The 23555-nt window shown below is 63.1% G+C and overlaps 2 protein-coding genes across 12 annotated transcripts in view; one reads left to right on the plus strand and one right to left on the minus strand.

Annotated features, from left to right (window-relative positions):
- NFYC (nuclear transcription factor Y subunit gamma) overlaps window positions 1–444 on the minus strand; it is a 33746-nt gene extending 33302 nt beyond the window's left edge. For 6 of the 9 annotated variants that reach the window (XM_080567181.1, XM_080567179.1, XM_080567191.1 and 3 more), the window contains exon 1: window positions 232–439. The gene's annotated coding sequence lies outside the window, so the exon portion shown is untranslated. Of the gene's footprint in view, window positions 1–231 lie in introns of all 9 variants that reach the window. The other 3 variants (XM_080567173.1, XM_080567175.1, XM_080567182.1) reach the window with 3 other exon arrangements.
- Window positions 445–595: 151 nt separating this feature from the next.
- RIMS3 (regulating synaptic membrane exocytosis 3) lies at window positions 596–23321 on the plus strand. Of its 3 annotated transcripts, none has more exons than XM_080567198.1 (7): window positions 596–3823; window positions 12753–13016; window positions 14225–14366; window positions 14487–14599; window positions 15671–15772; window positions 15856–15995; window positions 16120–23321. In XM_080567198.1, the coding sequence occupies exons 2-7, from the start codon at window positions 12797–12799 to the stop codon at window positions 16330–16332; spliced, it is 930 nt and encodes a 309-aa protein (XP_080423324.1). In that variant the 5' UTR covers window positions 596–3823; window positions 12753–12796; the 3' UTR covers window positions 16333–23321. The 3 variants fall into 3 exon arrangements, with proteins under 3 accessions (XP_080423324.1, XP_080423322.1, XP_080423323.1); XM_080567196.1 differs by lacking the exon at window positions 596–3823 and adding an exon at window positions 5014–5069; XM_080567197.1 differs by lacking the exon at window positions 596–3823 and adding an exon at window positions 10130–10465.
- Window positions 23322–23555: the final 234 nt, after the last annotated feature.

The following is a 23555-nucleotide window of genomic DNA, read 5'->3' on the forward strand; positions in this document are numbered from 1 at the left end:
CAGCCAACCAGCGCCTCGCTCCCCCGCGGCAGCCAATGAGCGCCGAGCTCCCCTCGCCCGCCTCCACCCCCGCGAGCCAATCAGCGGGCGCGGAGCGGCGCGGCGCGGCCAATCGGAGCGGAGCCGCCCGGGGTGGGGGCGGGGGGGAGCCCCTGAGGGCCGCCCCCGCCCCGCGCCCCCTCCGCCAGCCGCCGCCGCCGCCTCCCCCCCGCCCCTCGCCCCGCCACTCACCGGCCCCGAGGGCGCCGCGAAACCTCCGCGCCTCCTCCGCGCCCAGGGGGCCCGCGCTGCCCCCGGGCCCGGCTGGCGGGCGGCGGGAAGGACACGGAGGAGGAAGGGGGGGGGGGGGGGCGGCGGGAGCCCGGCGAGCGCCCAGCGGCCGCGGAACAAGATGGCGGCGGCGCCGTGAGGCGGCTCGGGAGGGCGCCCCGCCCCTTCCCCTTGCGCCGACGCAGCGCGCAGGCGCGTGACCCGCGCAGAGGTCTCGCGAGAGTTCGCAGCGAGGCGGCGGCGGCGGCGGAGGGGAGCGGGGGGCCTGCCTAGGCCGCAGCCGGTCCCGTCAGGCCCCGGCCCGTGAGGCCCGGTGCGATCCTCCGTAGCCCCCCCCGTTATCACGGGGCTGCCCTCGGTCCCCCTGTCACGGCAGCGCGCTGCCCGAGTCACCCCGGCCCCTCACGGGGCCCCGCGGCCCTGTCAGGGAGCGCCCAGGGGCCGCCGCTGAGGTGACTGGCGGGCGGCAGCGGCTTTCCCGTGAAGAAACGACACTGCCAGAAAACGGGCTCGCCGCCTTGCTGCCCGAATCGCGGCCGATTTATTTATCGCGATAACGATAACCCCGCGGTCGTGTGCCCGGGGTGGCGTTCGCCATGGGGAAGCCCAGTCCTGTGCGGCTGCCGCGCTGCCACGGCCCCTCGGTGGTGGTAAAAAACAACTGGGGACACGAGGCCTCCGGTAAAGCAGCTCGCCGCGTGCCTTGTGCCCTGCACCGGAGGAGCGGGGGCCCTCCCGCCTGCCGCACACGCGGGCAGGATGCAGGGCCCGTTGTGCAACCTCTGCCCAAACGCCACCATTGGGACGGATCTCCGCGGCCACACTCTGGCTTCAAAGTTGGGCTGCTCTGAGGACTGCGTGCTGATGCCGAGGAGGGAGATGTCTTGCAGCAAATCCCTGCAGTTCCAGTGAAAGTCCTGCGGCTTCACGATTCTCAGGGTGCCCACGAGGCGCAGCAGCCAAGAGAAATACCACGCTTGCCGCCCGGTTGTTTTCCTTCCCCTCCCCATTCTCACGAGTTCCCGGCTAAGGCTCCTTCGGCTGCAGCGGCTGGGAGCGGTGCTCCGCGGAGCTACGCGCGGCCCCTTGTCGAAATGACTCATTTATAAATCAATTAGCCAGAACTGCCGCTGGCTTTGCTGCCGGGCGCAGCTGCCAAACAAGCCGGCTGTTCCTCCTGCCGGGGCGCAGGCCCCGCTCGCGGGGTTCCTCCCCGCCCAGCCCTTCTCCCCCTGACTCTCCGTGGCTCCGTGCTGCCCCGTTTCCTCCCCACCTGCTCTCCCGGCAGCAATGGCTGCATTGTGTGGCGCAGCCCAGCTTCCCCAAGGAGCGCAGCCAGCTGCGGACACAGAGCTCTCTGTGTCAGCCCGCCCGAAACGCAGAACAGCCAAAAAAAAAAAGAAGGGGGGGGGGAAAAAGCTTTTTTCCACTCTCCGTTTTATTGGTGCTTGCATATTTTTTTTTTTGTGGTTTGCTGATTTCACACTTAGCGCCATCTGCTACCTGCTCAGCCGATTCCTGTGCCAGCGACCAGACCCAGAGGAGCTGTAGCGCACCCCGGGCAGGTTTGAGAAGGGTTTGACACCTCAGAAATGGGAAAAAGCAGAAAGCTGAGAGCAGGGGCTGCAGCCTGGCCCTTCCCGAGGCAGCCCTCTGCCGTCCCAGCCCACCGCAGCAGGCCTCGACTAACCCCAAAGCAGCTGCGGCTTTGGGGCAGCCATCCGCCAGCAAAGAAACGAGTAGAAAATTAAAATCTGGATGTAAATGACGTGTTGGCATCTGCCTGGACGTGGGTACACCCCGCCTTGTAAATTGGGGGGGAAAAAGAAGGTTTTAGGGCTATCAAAGCACTATCAAGGAGATAGTGTTCGATATCTAATCAGATTGTGTTTAATTACATCTCAGTAACCCTGCGCTCGGACACGTGTTTTTGGAGGATCTTCAGAAACCTGGGGCGTCGGAAGGAAAACCACGAGAGGCTTAGCAGCAGGACAGAGCGCGGCCCGGCTGCTGCCAGAGGATCCCTTGGGAGACCAGGAGAGGGGAGGGACCCGGTGCCACCCCCTGCCGAAAGGGCCGTGGGTCACGGCAGCTGGGGAAGCTCAAAGCCCGCGTTCCCTTGGTGCCCCCAGCACCCTGCCGAGCTGCTCAGCACCTTCTTTCCTCGCCCGAGGGCGGCGTGCAGCCCGGAGCGCAGCAGCTAACGGGACGCGCTGCGGGGGGTTTGCACCCGAACCGGTGCCAGGGCTGCAGGGCGGGAACCTGCCCAGCCACGTTTTGCAGATTTTTTGCGGAATTCATTAAAAAAAAAATAAAACCCAACCTGGAGTTACGAAATCTGTCAGCCTTAAGAGCTGCGAAGGAGCCGAGCGGCCCAGCCCCGACCGGGCCCTGCCAGCACCGGGCCGAGTGCGTGGCGCCCTGCGAGGAGCTGGGATCCAGCTCGGCTCGGCCGAGCACCGCAAAGCCGAGCCCTGTGAGTCCTCTTCTGTCACCCCTACAGGAGTAATGGCGTTAAAAGCAAAACACAACCCTTTTCCCCCAGCGCAAACCCAAAACCTAGAGGAGGAAGCGGCGAGGATCTGACGAGTGGAGCTCCTTGGGGAACCACGAGGCGTCGGCAGCAGCTGGGTGAGGGTCCCGGAGCGACCTGCCAGGAGGAGAAAAACCCAGAGAGGCGGTGAGGGAGCTGCGGTCGCTGTGATTTTATAAGTCGTGGTTTATCATCGAAACACGGCAGGCCAAAAAAAATAAAAAAAAAACACAAAAAAAAATAACTAGCTGCTGGAGGGAGACAGGAGCAGCCTTCCACCAGCGAGGCACGTGCTGTCGCTATCTCTTCCCCGGAACGGATTCGTTCCCAGAAGCGACGCCGTCCCCGCCACGCCGCAGCCTCGTTTGATGGACTGGCCTTTCCTACGGAGGTATTTTCAGCTGGTTTTTCTAAATATTACTCATAAAGGCCCCCCTCCAGACAACCTCTCTCCCTCCCCGAGTTTGTTTATACGCTTTGAATTCTGTTAGGAAACCGTCTCCCTACTTCAGCTCTGTTTTATCCGCGTTGCCATATTTAGTTCTTTCAGCTATTCCTGCTCCTCGCCCAGCTCTCCCCGCGCAGCACCGGGACCTGCCGCGTCCCCGCGTCCCCTTCCCCTCCGGCACCCCGAGGGGCTTTTCTCCCCCGTCCTCCCCACGCCCACAGAAGCCCGTTGCACCTTTCCACCCACCGAGTCCCAAATCGCCCCCCCCAGACCCGGCACGGGGACACTTGTAGGGGCTTTGCCCACGAGGGCCGGGGGCTCGGTGCCAGCCGCAGCCCCGTGCCCCCCTCACGGCGTGGTGGGGAGCCCGGGGAAGGCCGAGCGCGGCGTTATTTTAGGGAGGGACAGAGTTAAAGTGGGCGAAGGAGGGTTCCCTCGTGGCACGTGGCTGCCATGCCAGCCGCGGTGCGCAGCCTGCGGAGGCAACGCAGGGAACGCGCGGGAGGAATTTGCCATGAGGACAGCGAGTCGCTGCTCCGAGGGAAATTAGCGCGCGCCTTCGGAGAGCCAAGGTGAGTCCAAGGGCAGCGCGGGCACCGGGGCCGCCTCTCCCCTCAGACCTTCTGTCGCCTTCGGAAGGGGCCGAGGCACACAGCGGTGCCCCCATTACCCCGGGAGAGCCGCGTTCGGGCCCGAGCCAAAGCCCCACAGCCCCCTCATGGCCCCATGGCACGGCCAACGCAGGCCCTGCCCGTGGGCTGAGGGCACTGACGGCGAGCGGGGACCTCCCGGGCGGGCAGCTCATGGGGTTGGGATCAGCTCTGGGGGTTTATGTGTTCCCCGTGCCCCCAGAGGAGGAGCAGCCACCGCGGTCGCCCGTGGGTTGGCAGCTCTGGGTCCAGCTGGAGGCTTCCCCGGGGGGAGCGGGACCCGGTGGGCAGCTCATGGGGGGTCCGTCTGGTGGGAGCAGGGCCTGGCCCTGGGGGCTTTGGGGTCTGCGGATGTGCAGCTGGTGGCTCTTGGGGTGGTTCTTGGGATCCGGGCGGTGGGAGAAGGGGCAGCTCGGCAGCTCTCGGGGGCCAGCCGATGGGCTCAGGCTCTGGGGGTGGGGGCTTCTGGGGTCCGGTCGATGGGCGCAGGGTCCTGCTGGCAGCTCCAGGGGCCTCTGGTTGTTGGCTGTAGGATCCCGCTGGGGGCTTTTGGGGTCTGGCTGATGGCTGTAGGGTCCTGCTGGGGGCTCCCAGGGTCTGGCTGACGGCTGTAGGGTCCCACTGACAGCTGTAGGGTCCTGCTGGGGGCTCTTGGGGTCCGGCTGACGGCTGTAGGGTCCCGCTGGTGTCCTTTGGGGTCTGTCTGATGGCTCTAGGGTCCTGTTGGGGGCTCCTGGGGTCCGGCTGACAGCTGTAGAGTCTTGTTGGGGGCTCTTGGGATCTGGTTGACAGCTGTAGGGTCCCACCCGGGGCTCCTGGGGTCTGTCTGATGGCTCTAGGGTCCTGTTGGGGGCTCCTGGGGTCCGGCTGACGGCTGTAGGGTCCCGCTGGTGGTCTTTAGGATCTGGCTGATGCAGGGCAAGGCGCAGCCGGTGGCTCCCGGGGGGGGGGGAGAGGGGGTGCAGCGGGGGCAGCTCCCGGCTCCCACCGACGGCTCCGGGCTGCGGGGGCAGCTCCGGGGGTGTGTGTGGGGTCGGCTCCAGGGGGCTCCCCCGGCCCCGCACCGTCGGGGCCGAGCCCGGGGCTCCCCCGCCCGCCGCTCCCAGCAGCCCGCCGGGGCCGAGGGGAGGAGCGGGCACGGGCGGCGGCGGCGGCAGCGGCGGTGGCGGTGAGTGCCCGCGGCGGCGGGGGGGTGGGTGGCGGGGGGGGCGCCCCGGGGGCGCCCCGGTCCCCTCGGGGCAGCGGGGCCGCACCTGCAGCCCCGCATCCGCCAAGGGCGGCGGGCCGGGGGATGCCGTCGTGCCCGGGAGGAACGGGACGGCAGCTCCGGTAGCCCCGGGGGAGGGGGGGGGGGCACGGCGAGGTTGGGGGGGGGGCAGCACACGGGGAAGGGGGTCCCCAGCCGCGGGGGGCAGCCCCGGTGCGCGCCCCATAGCCTTGGGGGTGCCCCCGGTACCCCCCGGTTTGGAGCCCCCTGCCCCGAATGGCGACGGGGGCACCCCAAGAGCATCGCCGTGCCCAAAGAGGGGGGGCTGCGGGGGGGGGCTGCCAGCACCCCCGGGGGGGGCTGCCGGAGCCGAGCACCGGGGGCCACACACCGGGACCCCCCCACCCCCCGTTCTCCGGGCCGGGGTGGCAATTCCCAGCCAGCGGCTCGGGAACGGGAGCGCTTTCCCGTGCCATCCATCATCCCCGCTGAAAGCCCGTTGACGTCAACCCCGTCCCGTGCACGCCTGGCCCCGCCGCGGGGGACACGGGGGGTAGGGACCAGCCGAGGTGGGGGGTCCGTCCGTCCCGGGGGCGGTGGGGGTCTCAGGGGATCGCCTCGTGGCCCCGTCCCGGTGCTGAGCCCCGCGGGACGCCGGCGCTCACCTCTCGCCTCCCGGTCGCGCTCCGTCCATCCGTCCGTCGCTCCGTCCGTCTGTCCCGCTCGGTGCATCTGGAGAGCCCCCGTGGGTGCTGCGGGTGGTCCCGGCGAGGATTGCCGAGGGGTGCCCCGGTGCTGCGGGACGGGCGGGGGTCCCGCGGGGTTACCGAGCCGGGAAGAAGCTGGCACGGCACGCGTAGCCTCCGTGGCACCAGGCAGGACAGGCCCGGTGCCACCCCCGTCCAGTTCCTTGCCCGGTGCACCTCCAGGACGCAGTGTTTCAGGGTGGCTTCGCTGCTCCCCGGGGGGGCCGCACGGTGCCGATGCCCACCCCCATGTGCCCACAGTGCTGCAGCACGCGGGGCTCGGCGAAGGCCGGCGGAGAATCCCGTGGGGCGAGCAGCTCCAGGAGCCCCGAGCTGACCAGCATCGCTCGGCGGAGCATCCCGGGGCGCCTTGCTGGTGCGCTGCGAAGGCAGGGGACCGCAGCCCCCCCCCGGGTGGGGGGCATGGGGACGGGCTTTGGGTCAGCACAGCCCCCCTGGGGTCGCTCCCGGGCTCCCACCCAAAGCTTCTCCCCCAGCCCCAGCTGAGATGCGTCCCCGTTCCCCTCCTCACCACCACCCTGTGCCGAGCTCGCCCGCCTCAAACAGCCCCGGGCCTTCCCCGCCACCCCTCCGTGGGGGCAAACCCGTGCCCCCCCCCCCAGCACCGCTCCCTGCTCCCCCCTGAGGTCTCACCCCAACTCAGGGCTCTCCATCCCTGCTCCAGGCCCTCCCCCAGAGGCTGCAGGAGCCCTTGTGACACAGGGGCTGAGATCACGGTGTCTCGGTCATCCTCACGCACCCCGAATTGGGGGGTGAGCCCCCCCAGCCCCCCTAAGCTCCATCCCTTGCTGCCCCCCTTGAGCCAAGCCGGGCCCCCCCCCGCGGGCTCCCGCTGCGCCACGGCCGTACGGGAGGCACGGCGTTGATGCGCGACGCAACTCCAGGTTACGAAAACGCCTGGTTCTCATCCTCCTGCTCATTAAAAACCCAGGCAGCGCAGCGCCGTCTCCTTGCATCCGTCTCAGCGCGCCTCAGATGTTTTGTCACGGCGCCTCAGCGAGCAGGGGAGGGGGCTCGGCTGGCAATTACTTGGCAGCGATGTGGCGCGGGACTCAGAGCCCCGCTGGCGCGCCCTGCTCGCTGCCTTCCCCACCCGGGGGGGTCCCCGCAGGGCTGCGGGGGTCCCGTCCTTCCCACCTGCTCCGGGGGTGTGGTGTCCGACCGCGGGGGGATCGCGGCAGGTGCCCAGGAGCCTCCCTATGCCCCTCGTCTTCCCTCCTGGAGCTGGGGGGCTCACGGCCCCCCGTGCCCCATGCCCCGGCTTTAGCCTCAGGGTGGTGGGGGAAGGCTCCCGCGGGCTTTCGGCGTCGCTGCGGCTCCCGTGAGCCTCCCCGGGGCAGGCGGGTTTGCTGCTGAGCCCTTTTTCTGCTGGAGCAGCGCGGTCTTTGCGCTCCAAAAAGCGACTTCTCCTGCAAACCTGACCCGCGGCTCCTGCTGGGCTCTGAAGCGGGCCGGGATCCGCGGGGCTGGGTGCGGCCGGGAGGGACCCTGGGCTGCCGCGGGGGCCACGATCGCTGCCCGCTGCTGGACACCGAGCTGGGGGGGGCCACGGGGAGCAGCCGATCTCCCGGAGCCCCCCCCGGTGGGTTGGGGCACATGTCCTGGAGCTGGGGGGGGGCTGCTCCTGGGGACCCCAGCGTGGGGCCGTGGCATCGGGCACCTCCGCTGCGAGCAGGCTTGGGCATCTGGGAACAAAAATAATCGGAATTTGGATTCAAACCCGAGGGGTCTTCGCAGCTCTCAGCCCACGTAGGTAGGGCACAGCCCTGGAAGGCGAAGCAATATTCACTAATGCAGGAGCGGAAGGGGAAAGGGGGGGCTGGGGGGGGGGTGCTGCTGGGTGCTGGCCGCCAGTGGAAGGAAATGGGATGTTCTCTGCGCGAGCAGGAGCGGCAGCGAGGCAGAGCTGACAGCAGCCCTTCCCCTGGAGGAAGCAGCTCCATGAAATATTGATGGGATTCACGCAGCAGACGAGCGGCGTGAGCTGCATTGCGGAGCTCCGCGCCGGGCGGCCGGGAAGGCAGCGGCGGCCGCGTGCCGGGAAGGGCCCCCGGCCCCCTGCCCCCTGCGTGGGGCGCGTCGGCACCGCTGCCCCCAGCCCCCTCAGCACCCATGGGAGACACCACCCGCGGGAGAAACGTGCTCTCGCCTCGCCCGGACAGGCTGGTGGCGGGGATGGGGACCCCGTAAGCAGCAGCTCCCCAGGGCGAGGGGTTGGGGTCAGCACCGAGGGGACCGCGGCGTCGGGGTGACCCCGATGCTCGCCGCCAGCCCCGGTCCGTGGGGTGGCTTCACCCGGCCGCCCCCCCCGGCTGCAGCCCCCCGGTGCCTTGGGCTCCTCTGATTCCCTGGCGTTGCCTGGGAAACGGTGGGATTCGGCACAGATCTGATTTAACCGCGCCGACGTCACGCCGGGACACGGGGACAGGGACGGCGCGGTCGGGGCGCTGGCCCCGGGGGGTCCTGGCATCTCCAGGGGGGCTCAGCCCAGGGGCACAGGGGGGTGCCCCCCGCTCGCACACCCATCCCCACGCCCACGGGGTGGGCGCGTGAGGGTGCTGTGCCCCCATCCGTCCCTCCTGGAGGTGCTCAGCGCCCCATCCTGCCGGAGCTGCGGCATGCGGGGAGCCAGGGGCTGGGCGCCTGCTTCACGAATCGGGTCGGGAAAAAAATAACCGTGGCCAAGGCGTTGTGCGGGCACGGCCAGGAGGGAGGAAGGCGTGCTCCCGCGTGGGACAGGGGGTCGGCGTTTCGTGTTGTCACTGCCTGGGCTGTGCTGGGCACCATGCGCGGGGCTGCGGCTCCGGTTCGGTACCGCCACGGGTCCCGGCAGTGCCTCCGGGCTGTCCCTGAGCCGGGGGAGCAGCACGGAGCAGAGCCCCCGGAGCTGCGAGGCCGCGCGGAGCCCGACCCCAGCCTGCTCACCCCACGAGAGGAGGAGCTGCCCCTCTCCACGAGGATCTCTTTCGGCCCCTGGGGACCACCGCGGCATCGTCCCCGTCACCGCCATCCACGGGGCCGGGCCGGGCAGGGAGAGCTCAGGGGAACCGGGTGGCGAGGGCAGCCCCCAGCACCGCAGCCCCCTGCCCCCGGCTGCTGCGGGGCCTTCACGGCCCAGGCAGGAGCACACCCTCCTCATCCTCATCAAACCTCGGTCACGCGGCAGCTGGGCCCTTTCCTGGGTGGGGGGGCTCCCCAGAGGGTCCCGGTGCCCGCCCCCCCCCGGGCAGCCCCTCGAGCCTGGCACGTGCTGCTGGGTCAGGCTGCGGTGCTTTCAGCTTGGTTGTAAGGAGAGGCAGAAAAAAGAAAAGGGAGAAAAGCTGTGTTTGGATCAAACCCTGGGATCTGGGGGAAGAACTCTCTCCCGTAAGCTCCGCTCATCCCGCCAGCGGAGCACGCGGAGACCCCTCCTTGGATTTCGAGGTTCCTGTTGCCCCTGGAGGTCGTGCAGGAGGACCGATGCTGCGCCTGCAGCTTGGCTCACCCAGAACATAGCTTCTGCAACCCGCGTGAGCAGTCCGGCGTCTGGCTCCAGTAGCTGGAGCTCCTTACAAGTCCTCAGCTCGGGTGCACTGAATTACACACCTCTTGCTGGGCAATTACGTTTATATGAGCAGCCGCCTATCAAACCTGGAGCATTTAATTAGAATTAAGTACCTGAGGGGGGAATAAAGCCTTACCTTACTCCCTGGTACGAGGAGCAGCGCGCGCTGGTGAGCTGCTCCGCTACGTCTCGCCCCTGTGCCTGGCTCAGGGTCCGCAGGACCTCGGAGCACGAGCCACAGCGAGGATTTCTCTCCCCAGAGGTGCCAATGTCAGTGCCCACCTGCTCCAGGCAGCCCCCAGAGCACAGGGAGGCAGCCCCCAGAGCACAGGGAGGCAGCCCCCATCCCTGGGGACTCCCCCTGGGGCCCCAAGCCAGCCCCCAGACCCCTCTGTGCCCTTCCCCAGCAAGGCAGGGCCCCATCGGGTGCTCCTTTATCTCCTCCTCCCCCTCTCCCCGCCCCCATGAGGGACCCTTCCTCACCTGTGCGGGGGGCACCCGCCCGGCTCCTCCCTCCCTCGGAGCCTTTGTCAACATCCCCCTTTTTCCGTCAGTGCTTCGTTATTTAATTATTGCTGTCATTGTTAAACACCTCCTGGTGGGGTGCTTGGGGCCAGGCCCCCCCCCCCGCAGCCCTCACCGGGACACCTACAGCGCTGCACGGGCTCTGCCACCTCCCTGGGCCCCCCCCCCAAATGCCCGTGACCCCCACCCTCTGACCATCCCCGCTCCCCCCTTTTCCCAGCTCCAGCATCATCCAGCGGGGACCCGCCACGGGGGGGGCTGGGGGCACCCGCCGCCCCCCACCACCCCCACGGCGCGGCGATGCCCGCGGCGCTGGACCACGGTGCTGGGCTCGGGGCCGGGAGGAGAACTGGGTCAGCCGGGTAACCATGGAGATGCTGAAGCAGCGCCGGCACAGCCCCGCTCTCCAGAAACCTTCAAGGATTTCACCAGGCTGGCACCCTCCGTCGGCAGCGGGGCCGGAGGGGCCGAGCCTGGGGACGGCGGGGTGCCCGCTGCCGCTCCCCGACCTGCACCGGGCGGTAAGGGGCCTGCTGCTCTCCTGTGCCTTTGGGGTGGGGGGGGGGGGCTCGGGGCTGCGGGCAGCCCCCCTGGGCTCCGGTGGTGATGGAGACGCAGGAGGGGAGCCGCGATCCCGGCCATCGCACTTCTCCTGCGCGTTGCGCATCGGCTCCGGCTGCCGAGCTGCGGGTCTTGGGGGGGGGGGTGCCGGGGCCGTGACATCTCCCCCTGGCCGCTCGCTTGGTCCCCGGGGGCTCGGCGTTGAGCCCAGCCCACGGGGAGGATGGGGCTCGGCATCTGGGGCACGGCTCCTGCAGCATCAGGGCGCTGCCGGCGGCGGTCGCGTCCCGCGAGGCCGGTGGTAAGGGGCTGGAGGGGGCTGCGGGCTCTGCCACCTCCCCCCGGCCTGGGCTCGGGGCCGGGGGGCTCCATGTGGGGAGGGAAGGGGCTTGCATGGGGCTGAGCTGCTGCCGGAGCCTTGCGGCTCTGGGGATCCCGCGGGCAGAAGGAATGAAGTCCGGAGGGTGGGCGAAGGGGAGAGACCCCCGCAGCCGGGGACGCGCCGGGACCGCTCGGGGAGGCGGTGGTGGTGCTGAGGCCGCTGGTGGCGGTGCTGAGGCCGGCTCCGTGGTGGCTGCTGGCTCAGGGCTCCAGCCGAGCTCATCTCAGGACCGAGAGCCGCGCATCCCCCCCGGCCCCGCTCCCTGCAGGAGCCGTAAGCGGATCGGGAAGAGCGATCCGGGGTAAATTTCAGGGCGGGGGTAAAGAAAATCCTTCCTTTGGGCTGAGGAGCGTGCTCCTCTCCGGTGGCGGGGGGTTATCCCCCCGGGGGCTGCGTTGGCAGCGGTCCTGGTAGCGCGCTGCTCTCATCATCTTGTCTGCTCCCACCAGAGCTCGGTGCTCGCAGCCGGGCAAAGCGCCGGGCAGGGAAAACGGCCGCAGGAGCCCCCCGGTGCCCTCCTGGCCGTGGAGCGACGCGGCCCCGTTACACCACGGCCCCGTTGTGCTGTGGCTCCACTCGCCCGCAGAGCTGTGGGGAAAGGCCTGGCCGAGCCCTCGTGCGTTTGTTTCAGCCCCGGGCAGTGCCAGTGTTACAGGTGGGGAAACTGAGGCACGGCGCAGGGAGGCGGCGCGCAGAGGCCGAGTTGGGGCCGAATTTGGAGCCCGGAGGGAGAGCAGCACGCGGCGCGGGGCAGCATCTGCTGCTCCTGGAGGCTTTCTGCGGCTTGCTGCGGCCGGCTGCGGACCTCAGGTACCAGCACGGACAGGAGCCGCTGGGCTGCGAGGGCACAGCCCGGAGGCTCTGGACTCCCGTGGCAGCAGGAGCCGAGCTCCTGGGGCTCCTCCTGCGGAGCCTCCCCTGGAAAACCAGCCACAGGCACAGAAACCCCAGCCCGAAGGGACGGTGGCGCGGCTGCGTCCCCTGGCAGCCAATTAACGGTACCAGGGACTAAGCCACCGCTTGCCCCCTCCAAAACCGATAACTCCACGAGTTCAGGTGATGCCAGGACCCGTGCGGCAGAGCCGGGGGGCAGCAGAAGCCCCCCCATTGCCCCGTGCCCAGCTCTAACTCAGCCTCCCCGTTTGTGCCTTCCTGAAAGAGAAATATTTTCCCAGGCGCTGCCTTCGCGCATTACCGTAAAGTGGCTTCACTTGGCCTGCGGTTAATAATTCACCTCTCCCTGGAAGATGGATGCTCCCATCCCGCCGGAGTTTAAATATTCATGGCGAAGGAAGGGAAGGGAAGGGAAGGCGGCGAGGGCTGGTGCAGGGGGGGCAGCCTCCCCGCAGCCTCTGCAGCCGGTGACACCCCGGTGCCCGGTCCCGGTGTGGCTGGGGGGGGGCTCCCCAGGCACCCCCCCGCTGCCAGGGTTCCAGGTGGGTGCCAGCAGCCCCCCGTGTGGTTTGCAGGGCTGGGGCTGGATGCGGCCCCGTGGCAGGCAGCCATCTCGGGGCGGAGCAGCGGCACGGCCGGAGCAGCACGCAGCGATGCTGCAGCTGCTTTTTGGCGAAGGAGGCGTGGGCGGGGGGAACTTGGCTGGGTGCGATTTCCCCTGGGCACCCTCAGCGCGGGTGGACGGGGCCATCCCCGAGCCCCACGGCACCCTCCTGCCCCTGTCCATCAGGGGGTGCAGGTCTGGGGTGGGGACAAATGGCCCTGACACGCCGTAGTGCCCGAATTTCCTCGTGTAAATGCCTCGGAGGGACCATCCATCCCAGCCGGGGCCGCCGCAGGGGGAGCACGGTGACATGCCCAGCGCCACCGCCGAGCCGCTGCTGACGTGACCCCTGGCTTCCCCCCCGCAGCTGATCCCACCCAGCAGAGCCGGCGAGCGAGCCAGCGTCCGACCATGTTCAACGGGGATGCGAGCTCCTCCGCCGCCAGGAATGTCGTCCGCAGCTCCAGCATCAGCGGCGAGATGTACAGCCTCGAGAAGAGTGCGCGGGGCAGCGCCGACTCCGTCAGCATCATGGCCAGCAAGAAGCGGCGCTCCAGCCTGGGCGCCAAGATGGTGGCGATCGTGGGGCTGTCGCAGTGGAGCAAGAGCACGCTGCAGCTCAACCAGAGCGGTGAGCGGGGGGCACGCCCCCCCCCCAAAGTGCCCCGACCCCGGGATTTGCAACAGCCCAGCTGCCCGTTTCTGGTTAAAATAGCCAAAAAAAAAAGCTGTCCTGAATCCCTCCCGGCTCAGCCGTGCTCCCCCAGGTGCTGAAGGCGTTGCAAACCTGAGCTGGAGCTTGGGATGGGCTGGCAGGGAGGGGAGAACTCGCAGAAAGGACTTAGGTGCTCTGACCATGGGAAATATTTAAATTTTCAACAGGCAGGGGAAGCAAAAAGCTCGGTTTAGTGCAGGCTTTTCCTCTAGTTACTGCTTTCAGTTATGGCTCATGTTGGCATGTCGTGATTCAGGAGATGTTCTATAAGGAGAGGAGTTCATTTGGAGCCCTCCGGCCCCGCACACCCGAGGTGTTACGGGAGGGCTGTAATCAGCCCCAGAAGCCCAGCCAAGCGTGCCAGGGGCCAGCAGGAGCCCACCTGGGGCCAGCAGGAGCCCACCTGGGGCCAGCAGGGCTGCGCCTCCCTGGCCAGCAGAGCAGCTGTGGGCCCCTCTCTGAGCGTGGCTCCAGAAGCGAGCCGCCCGTGCCATGGCTTCGTGCTTAAGTAGCATTTGCCAGCCCTGGCCGCCGCCCCCAGCCTTCCCCCATCACCTTAAAAGACCCAAGACAGTTGGATTTATATAAAAAAACAACAGCAACGATCACAGCGTCCTGCCCGCTCTGCTGGAGGCACTCGGGGGTGTCGGGGACCAGCCTTGTGGCACCGGGTAGGGGACCGGGGGGTCTGCACCGGTCCCGCAGCTGGAGCAACGCCAGAGCAGGGACCGGTGCTGGGGTCGGGGTGTGAGCTCAGCGCTCCCCTCGTCCCGGGGCTGGGCGCTGGAAGTGGGCCGAGGCTGGACCAGTGCCCGGCAGCTTTTGGCAGCGCCAGCGGGCGCGTGCTGGGGAGCATCGCGGCAGCGCTTGGCTGAACGCACCGATGGGCAAACACTGCACAAGAGGTGTGGGTGCCTAAATCTCCGCCCCACCCCGCGCCCGGGTGTGCAGAGCTCCCCTGGGGCAGCCCTAAATCAGCAGAGGACAAACCTGATCCCCCCGGGCTGGCCACGCTGCGGGACCGCTGCTTCTGGCAGTGCCGGGGGGGCTGCTCGGGCCACGCTCCTCCTGCTGCCGTGTGCCATCGCCGGCTCCCCGCGCTCACCCCGTGTCTCTGCTCGCAGAGGGCGGCCCCAAAAAGCTGCGCAGCAACATCCGGCGGAGCACCGAGACCGGCATTGCGGTGGAGATGAGGACCAGGGTCACCCGGCAAGGCAGCCGCGAGTCCACCGACGGCAGCACCAACAGCAACAGCTCCGACGGCACGTAAGGCCCGGCCGGCGCGCGGGCACCTGGTCTGGGGTGGCGAGGGGTCCCCAGGGCCATCGGGTGCGTGCCCTGCACGTGCTGCAGGTCCATGGCAGCACTCTGCTCCATCCCACACAGGTTCATCTTCCCCACCACACGGCTGGGTGCCGAGAGCCAGTTCAGTGACTTCCTCGACGGGCTGGGGCCGGGGCAGCTGGTGGGGCGGCAGACGCTGGCCACCCCCCCGATGGGTGAGTGCCGGGGGGATTGGGGGGGCTCCACGCTGCACCCGGGGCTGGGGCAGGAGGATGCTGCGGGTGCCGCACGTGTACCAGCACCAGGATCCATCCCAGCAGCACCCCTCGCTGCTAGACACATGCTGGGGCCATGCATGGCTTGCAGACGCCCCCGTCCTGCTGCTGTTTCTGGCCAGTGCCAGCACCCCCACTGCTCCCAGGGCACCCCCAGGTGCCTGCCCTGTGTCCTGCATGGGGACAGGGGGGAGCAGACAGACCAGGGCCACCTCCTGACCCCCCAGTTCCTGCAGCACCGTGATCCGTTCCCACCAGCCCCATTCCCAGTGGGACAGGAGGGAAGGGAAGGAGACAGATCCCCAGAGTAACACCAGCATTGCCCGTGGCACACCAGAGCCCTGCGGTGCTGCCGTTCCCCATGGCACCATCAGCTCGTTCCTCTCCCCTCTCCGGCTCCTCGTGCCGTGCTGGGCCGAGCCTGACCTGCCGTTGAAACGCCGAGTGTGTTTTGAGAACATCCAGGTTCATCTCCTTGCCATTAAACCCCGCTGGGACATCAGCACGCCCCTTCCCTGTCCCCCGCCTCCCTGAGGCCACAAGGCAGCGAGCGACGGGGACACGGCGGCCGCGGGACACGCGTACGTACGAGCAGGACAGCGTAAGTGGGAGAGCACCACCACGGCCAGCTCACAGGTGCCCGTTCGTGTTTCCTCCTCCTGCTGCTGCAGGGCAGGACCCCGGTGAGACCCCTGGGACGACGGCAGTGGTGGGCACCAGCTCCGCACCCCTGCCCCAGGCAGGAAGGGGGCAGGAGGTGGCCGTCCCCGGTCCCCCTTAGCCCCTCACACCCAGCTCTTTGGCTTTGTCCTTCCTCAAATCCTGTTGGGGGGATGCTTGGGGTGCTTTCAGCTGGGTGCTGAGGATGGGGGGGGCAGGCGGTGGGGTGGGGACACCGGGGTGCCAGCACTGACCCCGATGGCCGGGGACTGTCCCAGCCCCGGGCTGCAGCTCGTCCCCGTGGGAGATGGGCACGGGAAGGGTGCTGAGCCCGTCCCTTCCCCTGGCCAGGCGACGTACACGTGGGCATGGCCGACCGCAGCGGGCAGCTGGAGGTGGAGGTGATCCAGGCGAGGGGACTCATCCCGAAGATGGGCTCCAAATCCATCCCTGGTAGGTGGCTGGGGAGGGACGGGGATGGAGCCAGCACCATGTCGGGGCTCCAAGCCAGCGCTTCTCCCCCCTTCCCAACGCAGCCACCTACGTGAAGGTTTACCTGCTGGAGAACGGCGTCTGCCTGGCCAAGAAGAAGACCAAGGTGGTGAAGAAGACCTGCGACCCATCCTACCAGCAGGCCCTGCTCTTCGAGGAGAGCCCCCAGGGCAAAGTCCTGCAGGTGATGTCCTGGTGCAGCCGCCAGCGGCTCCTCGGGGACGGGGGGAGCAGGGCAGGGTACACGCACCCAGCATCCCCATCCCGACCCCGGCAGCAGCTCCATTAACGCTGTTTCTGCCCCGCAGGTGATCGTGTGGGGCGACTACGGGCGCATGGACCACAAGTGCTTCATGGGGATGGCGCAGATCGTCTTGGAGGAGCTCGACCTCTCCAGCGCGGTGACGGGCTGGTACAAACTCTTCCCCACCTCCTCCCTGGCCGACTCCAGCATCGGGCCCCTGGCGCGCCGCCTCTCCCAGTCGTCCCTGGAGAGCTCCACCAGCCCCTCCTGCCCGTAGCGGCAGCTCGGTACCAGAGGCCGGGCAGGGAAGGAGATGTCCTGACCTACCAAAACTGTCGGTGGATGGCTGTAAATATCCCGTCCTCTTTTTTTTTTTCCCTTTTTTTTTTTTAAATCTCCTTCCCGACGCAAACCTGCTCTCGGCACGCTCCTCCCCGAGCGAGCGCCCCAGCGCGCAGGGAGTGGGGGCCGTGGGCATCGAGGCGAGGGGCAGCGAAGGCCCTTGTGCTGCAGGGGGGGAGCCGCAGCCCCCCGGGGAGGACGGGCACGACGCCGTGCTCCTCTCGGCCACAGCAGCCCGGTCCCGCTCATCCAGCGCCACTGCAAGAAGTAGCATGACGCCTCGACTTCTTTTCCTTCGATTTTGTTTCCTTGCCTCCGAGGAAAAGGTAGCTTTTCAAGGAAAGAAACTCAGAAAAAAAATCCAACTCAGCACTACTTTTTTTGTTCTTCAAGGAATGTAGCATCTTCGATTATGTAGCTTGCCACGTGCTAACACCACACTCACTGCAATATCTGAGACTCGGCGCTGACGGATACATCTGCCAGACACTGCCCGTTTGTTCGTTTTCCGACACAAACCCTGCGACGCTGAGCAAGCCGTTCTGGTGACCATTTTTTTTTTTTTTTTTCTTTTTTTTTTTTTTAACTCTGGTAGCATTCAGCCTGTGACAGTGACATTGCCAAAGGGACAGAGCACGGACAAGGGCGCGCGCCACCCCCTCCAAGCACGGGCTGGTCTTGTCCTTGTGTTTCACTGCTCACCGTCGTCTCGTGCGGCCACGGCGAGCCCCAAAACGTCAACTCTGCGCTGCCCGAGGTGAGCGCGAGAGCCCCGAGGGGGCAGGGACGGGGTGACGCTGGCTGAGCCGCTGCCTTCCAGCCCCTGCCTTCCTCTGCCACCCTCCTCCTCCTCACGCCTCCAGGGGGGTGCTGGGGGGTCCCAGCTCCCGGGTACGCTACAGGGGAACATCTCAACGGCGTCTTCTGCTGATCTGGAATTAGGGGGACTGAGAGGTTACGAACAAAGGACTCGATGCTTTGAGTTTATTTTCAGGATGAGTGTTGGTTTTTTTTTTCTTTGTATGTTTTGTTTGTTTGTTTTTAAAGCAGCATTTTGGTTCCCCCGAGGGACCAGTTCTTGTAGCAAAACCGAGAATTACGGAAGCTTTTTTTTGAAGGTGCCTAATGAAATTTGCTGAAACTACTCAGGGGAGACACCACTAGAAACTCTGGTTTCTTCGTAAGATACACTTCACACAATGACTGTCCTGAAGGATCAGGTTCCAAAAGAGAGGGTAAAGAGCAGCAAACCACAACACACCAAAACACGAGCAGTCTTGAGACTGGAAGAGGACAAAAGGTTAATGGGGAATTTCTACTGCCCAGATGGCTCTGGCCTTCAGTCTTTAACACAAACCAACCAACAGCACAGTTGGGATTTTTTTACAATTATTTGTCGGCAAAGCAGAGGATTTCACAATGCACAGAGCACAAGAACAACCTGCGGTTCTCCCGGCGATGCTGGGACCGATGAACCAGCTCGAACCCGTCGCCACGAAGGAACAAAACCAAACCTGAAGGAAAAGACTGTTGCGACGAAGCTGTCCCCTCGCAGAACAGACCGGGGGGGGGGGCAGCGAAACCCCACTGCCCAGCAGCTGCTTTACCCCACACCCCGCTTTCAGCATCGTCGTGTCAAGGAATTCCAGCTGCTATCGTGTATGTCAGATCTTTACCAAACCACAACTGCCGTGCACCTCCGAGAGCAGGCAGGGTGCTGCTGGCTGGGGGTGGCGAGGGGCTGCTTCAAGACCACAGGGCCGCCCCCGGGGCAAGCATCGAGCCCTCGCCTGGCACGGGGCTGCAGCACAAGCTGGGGGGGTCCTGCGGTTTGAGGAGGCAAGCTCGGTGCCCTGCTCGCTGGAGCAGGCATAAACAAGGGGTTTAAAAGAGGCCTTCCTCCTTGGAACTAACTCTGTTTGCTTTACCGGCTCAATTTCATCGTAAAAAAGTAGAAGCCTGCCTTTCAGCAGCGGGACAATAACCACGAGCACAGGGAATGGGGACAGCAGCGCAGGCAAAGCCTGGAGCTCTGCAGGGATTTTCTGCTCGCCAGTTCGGACACATCGCTGGCTCTGTGGCTCTCCAGCGAGTTTTGGAGCCCTACTTCTCCCCCCCAGGCAGCACAGTGCTTTTGTTGAGATCCAGAAGAGCAGCTGCGGGAGCACGGAGCCAGGCGGGTGCGCACCCCCAGCAGGTGCTGAGGTCCAACAAAGGCTCCCCTGGTTCTGCACCAGCCCCAAAAACCAACCGCAGCCGGCGCTCGGAGAACCCAGCACCCAGAGGGAGCGCCTGAAAGGCGCGGCTGGGTGCTCCAGGGAGCATGGAAAACCCAAATATTTGGGCTTACTTTTTATCACTAAGGAATTGATAACGCGTTGGAGGATAACGGTACAGCCAGGATCAGAACAAACCGCTCCCCGATCCTTTCTCGGTGGTGTATTCCTGTCTGCTGCAAGGCGAGGGGCTCCTGGGGGTGACTCCTGCTGCCCACCGAGGTGCAGCCACCGTGCCAGTGACTTCAAGCGATTGCCGTTACTCACCAGACACTGACACCCATCGAAACCTTAACTTCACTCTCAGCACTGCGTACCTGGTCCCCGCAGGGAGCTGGTGCTCGCTTTTTGGGGAAGCCCCTGGGTCACGACCCACCTTATGCTGGCATGGAGAAATGACAGAGGGAGAAGCAACCCAAGCGTTTACCCATGTTTACATTGCAGCATCAGCTCCTTCTCATTTCTGACTGCATGAGCCGTGCATCAGACGTTCCCCCCCCTCAAACGAGAGCAAAACAGCCAAGTTACCCCACTGCTTTCTACATGGGACACCAGAAAAACCACGAGCTCCTGGACTCAGGTTTTTTCCGGGGGGATGTTTCCTTGCAGAGGGCATTTTTGTGTGCTATCCGATTTGCAAGAGGTGGCTGCACTAACCGGGTGTCACGCGTTAGATTGTTTCATCTCCTTCCTCCGCCCTCCATCAGGAAAGGAAATTCAGGCCGTTCTACTTTGCAGATATTTTCCCCTAGAAAAAAAGTTATTAATATCAAACCAAGTAAGCTTTGCAGGCCGTTTTACGCCCAGCACTCGCAGCAGTAAGTCAGCAGGCAGCAGCACCCACCTGAGACACAGATGATCTTACTATAGCACAGCTGATGGGGCAGCTTACCCTGGTGTCAGAATCGAGGTGCCCTAGTTCAGTAACAAGGGTGGATTTTGCCAAAATAGCCTTGAACTGATACTTAAACAACCCCTAAATTCCTGTCAAAAAGCCAGTCGCAGCCACGCAGCAAAGCACAGAAACCACCACAGGATTTCATGCCTAAGCCTGAGCTATCCCTGGATTTTCTACGAGCCAGGGATGGGCCTTATTTGCCAAAACTGAGCAACTGAACATTTCCTAGGGCACCGGGCCAGGCTTCCGGGCACAGTCAGAAATTAGCTCCTGTTTCATCAGCTCCACAGCATGTTGAAAGCACGGGGAGAGGATGCTTGGACGTAGAGCTGTCCTGAAACCAAGTGAGGTACAGAACCAGTGAACTTGCCTGCAGTAACCAAACCCGTTAGGTGGCTTGGGAAAATGCCACAGAGCAACAGAGATGGTGGGAAGCATTCCCTCCACGGCCACCTTTCCCACCCCTTAAAACCTTTCCTGCAGAAGCAGTTAAAGCATAGCACTGGGCTGCAAACAGGAGGCCAGAAACTCCTGCAGGAGCGGGGCCAGGACTGCCCCTGCTGATAGGGAATTATTCCTGTTCAGCTCCTTACGAGACTGCTCTCAGCAGCGACACGCTTTACTCTAAGTCTCGTATTTGTGTGCGTGAGGTTAACGTGTTTAAAAACCTTTGCTTGTTTCAGTCGGCTTGGAAATACCTAGCAGCAGTGTACGATGTAAGGGTCTTTACTGCCACAAGGCCATTTATAAGAACAGCCCTGGTGATGTTTTTCCAGGTGAAAAGAGCCCACCTATTTTTTTCCAGTTGACTCAGACACTCCTTCCCAGATTGATGTGAAACGCTTGGACGATGCACATCTGTAAACTTCCTTAAGGGTGTGCGTTTGGTTACTGATTTGGAAAATAACTGCATTTTAAAGGTCAAGGAACAGTGCTCAGGCACCGTTCTTCTCGGTGGCTGAGTCCAAAGCCTGAAAGTGTTTTGCATAAGAGATGGAAACAGATATTAAGAGCTCGCTCTGCTTTCCTTTAGGTTTTCATGCCTCTAGACAGATTTCTAAAATTACCTTCTGTAAAAGCAAGGTTCGCATCCCATGACGTGCCAAAGGCATGACGGCCCCTTCCACTGTTCCTTTAGCAAAGCTGTTTCAACTGGAAGTCTTCCTCCTACACCGTGTTCACAAGCATAGGGAACACCCCCACGGCTGGTTGTTAGATGTGCAACCATTATGTTCAGGAGCTAAAAAGGCTGCAGAAACGACTGCCTATGGAAAAAGAACCATCTGCAAGGAGCACGTTCGGGAACCGGGGGGTAAAGCAGCGCCCCGTGTAACAAGGGGTTACGCAGAACAGACGGAGGGACCAGCTGTGATAACGCCCCGCCTAGGCGGTCACCTTAGCTGAGCTCGTCCGTATTTCGTGAAGATTTAGGTTTTAAAGGCAGAAAATGTACAGTAAAGGGCCTAAGTGTTTGTCTTGCTGTCTGAATAACCGCCACACTGTTAAACCCCGATCATCTGCCCCGGGCACAGACACCAGGACCCCGCTGTGCCTGGCTGGAGCGCTGATTATCGGTATACCTCATTTGATTCTTTTCCTTTTTTTTTTTTTTTCCTTTTCCCTCTTTAAGAACCAGAGCTTAGTGCACTCTGTCACATTCAGGTTATTTTTTGTTGTAATTGTGCAATGAAGAGCAATTGTTTTGGGTGTGCTTTTACCACCTGCTCCCATGCTGGCTCCAGCGAGTCCAGCCCCTGCTTCGTTGAGCACTTGCACTACTGATGGCTGAGCTGGAGGGCAGGGACACCAGGAGCCAGGGCGCTTCTCTGGAGGGAGGGATGGTGTGGCAGGGCAGCAGGCACCCCGTCGTCTCTCCTGTTAAAAAGCAGGTGGATAAACAGCACCCAAGGGCTACTCCTTAGCCTGGCACAGGGGTGTTCAGTCCTGCACCTCCCCAAAAAGGGCCAGCAACGAGGTGAGCATCTCAGATGCAAGGAGCTGTGCACATCCCCACCACCTCCCTCTGCAGGCTTTTTCCTGGAGAAGAAGCCTCAGGAGCACACAAAAAGTTGGAAGGAAGGCGTTGTATGGGGAATGCCATCTGTAGAGAGCTGCTGGATCCTGGTGCTGGCCAGAAAAAAGGGACCTTTGTCCTGACACATGCAGCGAGAGCCACGAAGCTGTGCCTGCTGTCGAGGTCCGGGGGCAGCAGCACTCCCCTCCTCAAAGCCGAGTGGCCAGGGCCCCGGCGGTGGATGCCTGGTGAACGTTAGCACTTTGAAGTTGGTGGCCTTGTTTTCTTAAAGGGCTTGATCTTTTCGTGCAGTTAGAACTAAATCTTCCCCATCATGTTGTCCTATTCCCCACCTCAAAGATTAAATGAACAAGCACCTGGGCCGTTTAAAAGTTTGTCCAGGACTCAAGAATCTGTCATTGATCTCAGAAGTTTATACCTCAAATATAAAAACAAGCGTATACATCTAGCTTAATAACAAAGTAGCAGCTCCAAGGCTGAACTGCAGTTTGTCCTTGAATCTGATTATTAGCAGCAACAGGAAAAAAACAAAACCAAACCCACTTAAGCACACAAAAAGCACCAAGTTTTTAGAAGCACCTGAACTGAAGTGTTCATTCTATCAAAAAACTCAGAATTTCTATTTCCAACCTACGAGATCTGAAGGATTTTACCTATTCCTTAAACCTCTTTACACACAGCCTATGCCTTTTTAACTTTGTTGGCCCCCTACGAAGTAGGACAGCAGAGCAGTTAGTAACATGCACCAACAAAGGAAATTCACACAGAAGGGTCCAAGATCGTTAAAGGTACGAGGCAATGAGATGCACCCGAGACTTCTCAGCCAGCTGCTGCTAACCAGAGCCTTCTCTCTCCAGGTAGCTTGCTTCAAAAGGCTAAGAGGAGTATCCTGACCGGGGTGCATCACACCGAAGCGATCCAACCATACACGTACACAAACCTATGCTACTTCACATTTTCACTCCTAAAGTACCCAACAAACTGCATTGGAAAGAATTACCTAAACCAAGAGAGATGGATTAGACTGGAGAGTTGTCAGAACACCATTAGCCACGAGTTAATTGCTACTACGAGCTTAGCTTCCAACCTCAGACAAAGCAGGTAGCAGACATCTCCCCCTCTGAGCGGCAGACGCCAGCTGTGGGTCTCCGTGTACCGGGACCTAAGAGGAAAAGGAGAGTTAGGTGCAGAACTCACAGTACTTACCCTGGGTAGCTTTTCACTTTTGGAAGTCAGGATGTAATTGCATTAGTGAACAGATTTGGCTGCCTTCACTAATCCACTCATTTTGTAGTAAACTTTGCTTTGATGACAGATTCATAAGTTTAACAACTCCACCTTAAAATAAATGCCACCGAGGGGTGAACCAGGGGCTTCTTTAAGCCCCAGTTCCGTATTCCAGACAAGGGGATGGGCTTGTGATGGATACTTGAGAATGGTTATAGATTTAAAAAAAAAAGCAAATGGCAATTTTATACTTGTGTTATGTAATGTTTTATATGTGCGTGGTCTTTCTTAATGTAAAACTCTTGTATTTTTGTGGTTTATATGCAGCAGGACTGATGGCTGTGAGGGTGCACGCTATTTTGTAAAATATTCTTAGCCAGTTTTCCCAAGGAGGAACAAACTGAAGTATTCACATTTTCATTGGCTTGTACCTGCATGTACAGTACTGGGGCAGCAAGTGAAGATGATTAAAGCCAGCTTGAAAACAACTTCTGGGCTTGAGTTGAACTTCACAAAGCATCCAGCCGCAAACCGTGTGTAGCTTAGAGCCAACCCTCTCCCCCAAAACAGAGATGTTAGGGAGGAGGAAGAAACCCTCTTTTCTGACAGACCAGCCTTTCTTTCCCCACCTGAAAAGAACAGTTTTTACTGGAGGAAAAATACCATAATTAATATGCACCATAATTAATATGCAAGCAGAGTAACATCAACTCAAGGCTCAC

This window comes from Anser brachyrhynchus (assembly GCF_964034855.1).
Source record: "Anser brachyrhynchus genome assembly, chromosome: 24".
NCBI classification, from domain to species: Eukaryota; Metazoa; Chordata; class Aves; order Anseriformes; family Anatidae; genus Anser; species Anser brachyrhynchus.